This window comes from Hypomesus nipponensis, chromosome 6, assembly GCF_054491055.1.
Source record: "Hypomesus nipponensis isolate SF chromosome 6, ASM5449105v1, whole genome shotgun sequence".
Taxonomy (NCBI): domain Eukaryota; kingdom Metazoa; phylum Chordata; class Actinopteri; order Osmeriformes; family Osmeridae; genus Hypomesus; species Hypomesus nipponensis.
The window spans coordinates 1417501-1427500 of NC_140366.1; the positions used below are offsets into that span (position 1 = coordinate 1417501).

At 45.5% G+C, this 10000-nt stretch overlaps 1 protein-coding gene across 1 annotated transcript in view; it reads left to right on the top strand.

The window, feature by feature from the left end:
- LOC146286227 (uncharacterized) overlaps nucleotides 1-7769 on the top strand; it is a 7819-nt gene extending 50 nt beyond the window's left edge. The window contains exons 1-9 of the mRNA XM_084700703.1: nucleotides 1-145; nucleotides 1222-3384; nucleotides 3538-3751; nucleotides 3897-4478; nucleotides 4654-4866; nucleotides 5060-5340; nucleotides 5536-5798; nucleotides 6041-6298; nucleotides 6472-7769. The exon at nucleotides 1-145 is cut by the window's left edge and continues 50 nt beyond it. Of these exons, the coding sequence (XP_084556829.1) occupies nucleotides 2020-3384; nucleotides 3538-3751; nucleotides 3897-4478; nucleotides 4654-4866; nucleotides 5060-5340; nucleotides 5536-5798; nucleotides 6041-6298; nucleotides 6472-7387 (4092 nt within the window). The 5' untranslated portion in view covers nucleotides 1-145; nucleotides 1222-2019 and the 3' untranslated portion in view covers nucleotides 7388-7769. The remainder of the gene's footprint in view (nucleotides 146-1221; nucleotides 3385-3537; nucleotides 3752-3896; nucleotides 4479-4653; nucleotides 4867-5059; nucleotides 5341-5535; nucleotides 5799-6040; nucleotides 6299-6471) is intronic.
- The last annotated feature ends 2231 nt before the right edge of the window (nucleotides 7770-10000 follow it).

Genomic DNA, 10000 nt, shown 5'->3' on the forward strand with positions numbered 1-10000 from the left:
AACCATTCTGAACAGAGGTGGGTCTAGGGGTGACGTTGACGTGACGTAAAACTGCAGAAGACTATCAGCGCACTGAGTGAAAGAGCCAGTACTGCATAGAACATTTATTTAAGACATACGAAAGAAAAGAGCAACAGAAAAATAGGTATGTAAATGCAAATTATATGTATAATATGTTGTATATATGTAATATGTTGATTGACCGATGTAGATTAACTGTCTCGATAAACGTATTCTTATTGTATGTAACTTTTCCGCTGAATTTACCTCAGAGAACGTACTAGTGGTACAGTACGCGTACAGTAGATGTAGGTTACTGTACATCCATGCTAAATTGAGTAACCTACTTGGTCTTTGTCAGCGTAACAAAAAAAAGAATATCGATATGTACAGGCAAATTATTCTATGGATTTACGATTTGAATACATGTTTTTATGTCGGTCCTGGTATTATACACTACTACTGTACCCAAACGATCACGACTGTACATCGATGCTAAATCAAGTAGTTGGTCTTTTTCAGCGTAACAAAAAAAATAATGTCGATATGTACAGGCAAATGATTGTATGGACGTATGATTTGTATAGCTACATGTTTTTATGTCAGTCCTGGTATTTAAATTGTCGATGTCGACTTACTGCCCCCATAGTACAGTCCCCTCTGTGAAATTTAACTTTCCCGCTGAATTTACCTCAGAGAACGTAGTGGTACAGTACGCGTACAGTAGATGTAGCTACTGTACGACTGTACAGTACATCAATGCTAAATTGAGTAGTTACTTGGTCTTTGTCAGCGTAACAAAAAAAAGAACAGCGATATGTACATGCAAATTATTCTATGGACGTACGAATACATGTTTTTATGTCGGTCCTGGTATTTAAATTGTCGATGTAGACTCATTGCCCCCATAGTACAGTCCCCTCTGTGAGATGCAACTTTCCCGCTGACTTTAATTTGACCTCAGAAGTACAGTAGAGACAGCAGAACAAAATATGACTACATTGATGATACGTTGACCAGGTTGTTGACATAACAAAATTAAGTTGATGTGTTGGAGTACAAGCATATGGAAGTATTAATTTTATAAAATGGGATGATCCTGGTATTACTGTACAATAGCCAGAGCAACCCATCACAACTGTACGTCTATGCTACATTGATTGAGAATGTAATCACAACAGAGAACTTGGTCGTTTAGTCTAACGTAGCTCATGTTTGCAGATATGACCAAGACGGGGAAGCCAGACTCGTACTGGAGAGACATCTGCCAAAAATATGCCCAGGGCAGCTACCAGTTTTCCACAGGCAAAAGACCCGTAGGTAAGAAATGGAAAAGAGCCCTGGAGTGTATCGATGCTTGCCCGCTGCAGAGCAAGAGCAAGGTGGATCTGTTCGGGAGACACCTAAAATGCTCTTGTGGGTTCCATAAGGTAGGTTATATGATGATTTATTTAATTTAAGTGATGACAAGTTGCTGTAGCATGAAGTAGATTATTTGCTGGATCATACCCTATTTGCACACATTTGGATACAACTAACAGTGTAGGATCATTGGTGAAATTATTTATTATGAGCCTCTCTTGTACTTGAAATCCTGCCTCCCCCCTTCAGTCAGATGCATCAGAGGCAGGTGGAGGCTCCTTTGAGGCAGGAGAAGGCTCCAGGCAGGCAGGACAAGGCTCCAGGCAGGCAGGTGGAGGCTCCTGTGAGGCAGGAGAAGGCTCCAGACAGGCAGGTGGAGGCTCCAGTCAGGCAGGAGAAGGCTCCAGTCAGGCAGGAGAAGGCTCCTGTGAGGCAGGTGGAGGCTCCAGACAGGCAGGAGGAGGCTCCTGTGGGGCAGGAGAAGGCTCCAGTCAGGCAGGAGAAGGCTCCAGTCAGGCAGGAGAAGGCTCCAGTCAGGCAGGAGAAGGCTCCAGTCAGGCAGGAGAAGGCTCAAGGCAGGCAGGCGGAGGCTCCTGTGCAGACAGAACAGTAAAGTGTTGTCAGTGCAATCAGGTTGTGGAGGCAGAACAATTCTCCATGCACCTTTCTGACCGCCATGTAGAGGAGACATGTGACACCTGTGGGGCCAAGGTCCAAGGTTCTGTTGGCCTGTTGGAGCATATAGAACAGTTCCATTATTTATCCTGGTTGGCTCAACCTCCATCGCCAACTTCAACAGGTAGCTCCACCACACCATCTCCAAGGCCCACACCATCTCTAAGGCCCACACCATCTCCAAGGCTAACGGCCACACCATCTCCAAGGCCCACACTATCTCCAAGGCCCACACCATCTCCAAGGCTAACGGCCACACCATCTCCAAGGCCCACACCATCTCCAAGGCCCACACCATCTCCAAGGCCCACACCATCTCCAAGGCTAACGGCCACACCATCTCCAAGGCCCACAGCATCTCCAAGGCTAACGGCCACACCGTCTCCAAGGCCCACACCGTCTCCAAGGCCCACGCCATCTCCAAGGCCCACAGCATCTCCAAGGCTAACGGCCACACCGTGTCAAAGGCCCACACCATCTCCGCCGACAACTACATCTCTGCTCCCTCCTCCAACAGGTTGCTCCAGCACGCCACGCCACACTCCTCAAACTCCACTTAGGCCAGCTTCCATTGATTGGGAAGCTTTTCTCCCCAATCAATTCAAAAAGGTTATACAGCCAGCAGATCGGGTGTGGATTGCCAAGGTCCTCTATGAGCCTACAGGTCAGCTGAGGCAGAAAATGGATGCGTGCTGGTTTCATCCACCACTGCAGCACAAACCGTCTCCTCCCGAGCCCGGGTGGCACTTCCGGCAGAGGATGTTCCTCTGGGCACCAATGAGGATGTGGGGGATTCCTCTGAAATGTACGCGGTGTGACCGGAAAATGCACCACTCCGGGATCTACCCAAAGGTGAGGGAGGTGATAGATGTGGATACTCGCTACTACCTGGTGGGAGGGGACTATCCACGTTGCAGCAAGTGTATGCTGCCGGTCTGCCCATGGAGCCAGGAAATCCTTGCTCAACTGGATGTGGCACATAGGAGCCTCTTTCCCGCTGTCCTCACTACACAGCTAGCCCTGGATAGGAAGTGTATGACTTTCCTGAAGCCAAGGACCAGTGGGAACAGTTCCTCCTACCTCCAGTCTGCAGTAGAGGAAGCACACAGTGAGGAGTGGGCACGTCAGACCATCCGCTACCTGTCTGACTGTGAGCTTCATTTGAAGATGGCTACCTTCGTCTCTTCTGCAGCTGTCCATCTTCCTCCTCCACCCTTCAGGCCCCTTCCACTTGCCCAGTGGTTTGAGACGGTCCACTCTAACGACATCCTCAGCCACCTGGAAGAGATGAAGGGGGTGATCACCTCTACCTATGGTAGAATTCTGAAGATGGACTCTACAAAGAAGGTGAGGGTTTTAGCATTACTTTTATTTACTCTGATGTTAACCAATTGGAATGGATATAAATTGTTTACTTTGTCATCCTAATGATGAAATAGTATTAATTTTAGTAAGCTTGTAGCGGTTTTTTTGAAAGTTCTGTTTTTGTTTGTTTTTCAGATCACCAAGAAGCTGGCTGGCAGTATAGGGGACACCGCTGCATGGATGTCCAACATCGGCAACGAGCTTGGCCAGGTTCTGAACAGTGTTCTGACGACAGGTGAAGGTGCAGGGCTGGAAGAGTTGTGCCAGGGCATCGTCACACGTTATGAGAATGCTGGACAAGCTGAGCCTGAGGCTATCTATGTTGACCGGGACTGCTGCAGCCAGTCAGGTGGGATGCTGAAATTGTTACTTTATGAAATATACATTGCAGATTACAGTATGTAATTAACTTAAGTTAATTATGATGTAAAAAAAAATTATTACACAAAAAATAGATGATCACATCTGTAATAATCAATGTTTGTCTTTCACAGGTGTGTCGTCAGTGCTGAGACTCTTTCGACCATGGAAGTTGGTCGTCCGTTTAGACGTCTTCCACTTCATGCGAAGGTTTAACTGCGGCCTCACTACTGAGCACCACCCTCTCTACGGTACCTTTTGCTCCAAACTTTCTGCCTGTATCTTTGAGTGGGATCAGGAGGATGTGCAGCGGCTTAAGGAGGCCAAGAAAGGGGAGTGGAAGAGCAGCCATGGCGGAAATGCTCCCACTGAGGCACTGCTCTTGGCCAGTATCAGCACTGGTGAAATGGCAAAGCACTGCAGGCGGAGGACCCGTGCCGTGGAGGAGATCCGGGTCATGATTTCGGGGCTGCTCGAATCGATGTGGGAGCTGACTGACACCACGGGGCTGCGTCTGGTGAACCCTGACAGCATGCACCATGTGTGGGAGGTGCAGCAGAAGCACCTGGAGTGCATCCAGGACCCTGCAGGGGTGGAGTTGTACACCAAGACAGGGACACTGCAGAAGGGTGGCAAAGTCCTTGACGTCCTCAGGTGTGGGAGGGGGTCCTCCTCCCTCGAGAGTTTTCACCGCCACCAGTGTGCTTTTGTTCCAGGTAAATTTAAAATGTTAACTTGCCGTATGCTGTTAAAAAAAAAGTTGGTGTTATGACATAGTATGCACTTGAATTATTCAAATAACAATGTAACTGTCACTTTGTATTTAATAGGTGTTAATATCTATTGACTTCATATTAATGGTTGACCTAACCTGAGTATTTTGTTTCTTAGGCTTTCGATGCAATGCATTGCACGCACAAATGTACATGCTGGAGGGGGTATCAAGGTGGAACATGAACCGGGCAAAGGAAGCTGTAGCTGTGGTGGGGGCATCAACCCTGAGGACATTTGATGTTCGCTTGATGTCTCACCTAAACAGCATGAGCCAGCGGGTCCTTGGTTGTTCTCTGGTTCCAGAATTCACCCCACCTGGAAAACCTACTGGTAAGATAGCTCTCAGATCAGCACTGACCATTTGAGTATTACTTCCTCTCCCACTTTTCTTTTCTCTGCCACCCCCAGCCCTCCTCAGAGGACATGGGAGTGGGAGTGAAGATCGTGCTGTACATGGAGGAGATGTGTCTGTGTTTGTGTCCTTTCCTCTTCTTTAACTCTGTGTTTAAACACTGTGTTACAGGCGAGCGCATTGCAGTGGAGTACCTGTTGGCCCAGTCTAATAGAGGCGACCTGCTGGTTCCACAGCAGCTGCCAGAGATCTCCACAGAGGAGCTCGAGGACGACGGGGGTGAACCCGACGTCACGGTGTGCCAGGTAGCTGACCTTAGGGAAGGTGATCCTGATCCCCCAATATGTGCTGTGGAAGCCCAGGTGACACTGGAGGGTGACAGTGGACCCAGATCCCTGGATGAGGACATCATTGTGGAGGAAGACGACACACAAGACAGCACATCAGACCAGGTAATGTAACACCTTTCTTAAAAACAAGATATGTAACAAGTTCGCTAATGATATGCCACAAGTATCATACGTTTGTCAAGTAAAACGTCAAGTATTACGTTTTATGGAGAGAGAAAAAAGGTCAACATTGCTCAAATAGTTCAAAGAAATTGACACATTTATTTACATGTTTTTTTCATGATTATCACTTTTCAGAAGAGCCGATGTGACTCCAGAGGTGTCTTGGGCTGGGATGCGGTTGATGACCTGGCAGCCTACCTGGTTGGCCTGAACCGAACCATCACTGCCTTGTCGGCAAAAGAGGAGGCTGACATCGTCCATCTTTACATGGCTCTTCCTGCTATGGACAAGGAACCTGTGAGGTTCGGCCAGAAAGCAAGGAAGAAGACCGTGGCAGGACCTTGGAGAGCGCCCAGGAAGCCGAGTGGCTCTGCTCCTGGACAGCAGGCGGCAGAGAGGTGATTTGACACAATTCATAATCATTTCGGTTCATTACAAATCATTGAATCAGTAGGCTGTACTGCATCAAACCAAGATTGAAAAACTTATGGTGAATTTCAAATATTATTTTGTGATTATATTAGTTTGTGGGGGGCAAATTGGGCTGTTCACAGGTGACATTGATATGGTTGCTATTACCATTTTTCTTAGTTTACAGCCTTGTTTAAAGTCCGGACCATATCATCCTTCTTTCCCGCAGACTGTTCATGACTCACGGGCAGGCAGCCCAGGACCCCGAAGTCCACAGGGTCAGCGAATGTGTTTGCCTGAGACTTTTAAAAGAGTTTCAGCAAGCACGAAACAGGCCCAAGGACACAAGGAGTAGAACTCTGCCCATCCCGCAGTCCATTGTGGTGGCCTACAGCCATCTGAAACAGCTGCTGGAGGACAGCAGGGTTGTTCTGGAGAAGACCAACGTGGTTCTGATACCAGTTAACAACACAACAGTCTCTTCTTGGTGAGTCTTGTTTTTTACGTTTGTACCTTTCCTATACAATGATGACATTATATTATTAAACTGCAAGAAAAACTTTCACCTGCTTGCTTGTTAGAAAATACTAAACATAGGAGGATAGGCTACTATGTATGAAATAACTAACTGAAGCTACTGTATGCATTTTTGTTTTTTAGGCTGCTTAGGAGGGATAAGAGGAAGGACAGGGACATGCTGCTGCAGGGCACCGTACTCCCCAAACGGTTTGAACTGGCCAAGGACTCACTCCCTGAAGCCCAGACTCTTCCAGGTGCTCCTGTGCAGCATGGGCATGAGGTCATGGAGTTTGAGGAGCCAGAAAACCGGGAGGGTGAGGCAGTGATACGCCCTCGGCATAGTGTTCGATCTGCCCTGGCACAGCACTACCAGCCTGGGTCATATGTATGGCCTGGTTCTGCTGGCTCGGCCTCGTTCGAGCATGGTAACCTGCCGCCGCCACCACCACCATCTCCTGCCTGGGGCTCGTATCAGCAGGGTTACCTGCCACCACCATCTCCTGCCTGGCCCTCGTACCAGCAGGGTCACCTGCCACCACCACCACCACCATCTCCTGCCTGGGGCTCGTACCAGGAGGATTACCTGCCACCACCACCTTCTCCTGCCTGGGGCTTGTACCAGCAGGGTCACCTGCCACCACCACCATATCCTGCCTGGCCCTCGTACCAGCAGGGTCACCTGCCGCCACCACCACCATTTCCTGCCTGGCCCTCGTACCAGCCACCTCCACCCTTCCAGCCACCTCCCCCCTTCCAGCCATCTGCTGACCATCCACAGTCCCTGGCCCCTCCACCACCTGGCACCTTTGTCCAGCCAAGGCAACGTACGTGGAGACAAAAAAAAGCTGCCCAGGAGAACGAGGAACTGATGGCTAGGGGTGAACCTCCACGGAAGAAGTTCAGGGATACCTACCAGTACATTTGCAAGCAGTGTGGGCAGGGAAAAAACAAAAGTACTGGTCACACCCAGCTGAAGGGGCGGTGGTACTGTCCAGCCTCAGGACTCACCCTGGCAGAGTGGAAAGACCAGTTGACCAGTCTTGCCAGTGGTAAATAAATGGTAGAATACTGTATATAATAGTTATGTGTAAATAGTTAAGTATTGTATATAGTTGATATTGATATTTTAATTTCTGTGTTTGTGCATTGCATGGTGTTCTAAAAAATTAAACAAACAAAAAAAAGATAAATGTATATATTTGCTAAATATATACTTTCAGGTTTAATAAAGTGACCAAAGTTCCTTAAATTGTATAATACTGTATATAATAGTTATGTCTAAATAGTAAAGTATTGTATATAGTTATGTTTTTAATTTATGTGTTTGTGCATTGCATGGTGTTAAAAAACAAAACAAAAAAACAAAAAATTAAGATGTATATATTTGCTAAATATATACTTTCAGGTTTAATAAACCGACCAAAGTTTCTCAAATTCTGACTTCTGGATTTTTTTTCTCCTATTCCTCCTATACTTTATTCCTAGAACTCTTGCAAAGTAACTAAGTAGCCTACCAGTGCTATTACACTTTTTGTCAATTGTTTACACACAAATACATTTTAGTCACAAATACTGGTACTTGAGACACAATGACCACAACATGTAACTCATGCACCAACCCCCTGAACCAATTCTGCTACAAGCACAATTCCTGCTTTACATTCAAATTGCAGTTCTAAAACACACTTTTTTCAAAACGCTACACACAATCTCTGTATTTGGCTCAATTTTCATGAAGAAAATCTTTTGTTTTCACAAGGCACACACAGGAGAAGTGAGGGGTTTAGCCCATTGTGTGTGTGTTTTTTATTTGTGAGTAGAAAGTATGAGGTATGCGTTCAGAAAATGTGTGTTAACAATCGAGAAAAACTATTACATTTCAGCAATTCTGGAATATCCCTCTGCCAATGACAATGCATTTCTGGCTTTCTGGCTTTGATCTTCCTGACCTCTTTTCTCACCTGGTTTGTGGAGAGGGACAGAGTGGAGCACAGCAGGGGGGGGGGGGATGAGTGTTTGATGTTGTAGGGGGTGTTGACAGAATGAGAGGGGGTGGGGGTAAGAGGTGAGATGAAAGGGATGGGGCAGGAGAAGCTGGAGGAGTGGGGGTCTGTGACCTGAGTGCTGTGGAGGTTGAGGTAGGGCAGTGTTCTGGGGGTGCACCTGCAGCAGCTGGGGTGACTGGGCCGGGGGAGGGCCGGGTGGCTGATCAAACCTGTTGAAGAACAAGTTCAGGTCGTTCACCCACTTCTGGTCCCCCGAAGTCTGGGACAGTTGCTAAATATATATATATATCTGGGACAACTAACCCCTTAATCAGGATGAATGACACATAGCACTTTAAATACATCAAAAACAGATTTATTGAGTATGTTATGACACACATTTCTGGCTACTCTTAAACAATACATAAAATATTCACACAATTCACTAACAGTTTTTTACAATCGCTGTGACAGTTTTTTCAATACCTTAAACAAGTTTTCTAAACTCTTAACGCACCAACACACCTACCACACACAATTGGCAAAACAGTTAATTTCATGCTCAAAATCACACATTGTAAACTAAACTCAAACATTAATTGTCATAACACAAAAATACACTAAACATGACACCATGTCTACCAAACACTAACACATGTTCTCTTTTCACAGGAACATGTGTTCAATCATAGCACAATGTCATAAAAAACACTAACATCAGATGGAATTACAGAAACTGCATTCTTTTACGTATATGTGTCAGGTCTCACATTTTATAGATTATAGATTGTGTTTGCAATGTAGTTTCTTTTGAAGCCTCTACATTTTTGTTTTGTTGGGTTTAGTAAATGCATGCATTTTGTTTCTTTTGCTGCAGAAATTCAGAACAAAAAATGAATTATGTCAGAGTAGCTTTATAGAATGTACAGTTACTGTATTGAAAAAAAGAAGACAGAAACATAATTGCTGCAGTAAAGGCTTCCTTTTCAACAGGACATTACTGCGAGAAATATGCAATTTTGCTGCCATTTACAGTATTACCCTAGCTCTGGCACTTCTCTGAGTGCCACCACACATTCTATCTCCTCTCCCTTGTCCTTGTCCCACTCCTCTCCTTTGTCCTGGTTATTGTGTTCCTCTCCTTCGTGCAGGTATTACTGTATTCTTACTTTCTTCGTATTGCTCCATATTGTTTTTTTTCCACACAAGATCAGCACAAAGAGCTCCACTTTGCAGTATATATACCATATAGTCATGCGATTGAAAGAACCTCAACACCATAGTGTTTCCTAGTTCGGAATCAACTGTAATTCAGAGTATTTGCATAACTTCAACCAGCTTTTTCCCAGTAGCAATGGAATACATAAAATACAGGGGATATATTTGTGTTTCAATTCACAATAAGAACAGCTGTTCACTTTGACTTTAGCCAATAAATTAGGTTTTGAACATAGTGTTATCTGTTCTGACATACAGTGTTAAAGCATTGGTAAATTGGTCCGTAAAAATCGATTGTTTTGGTCTTGGTTGAGCTTGTGTGTAAAAGAAGTTCAAGCATTTAAAATGTGTGTTTACTCTATGCATTTTGTGTCAAAGCAATACAAAATGTGTTAATTGTATAGCCAACACAGGTGGATGTTGTGCTAACTGTGTCAAGAGTTTAGGAAACTTGTTAAAGGTATTGA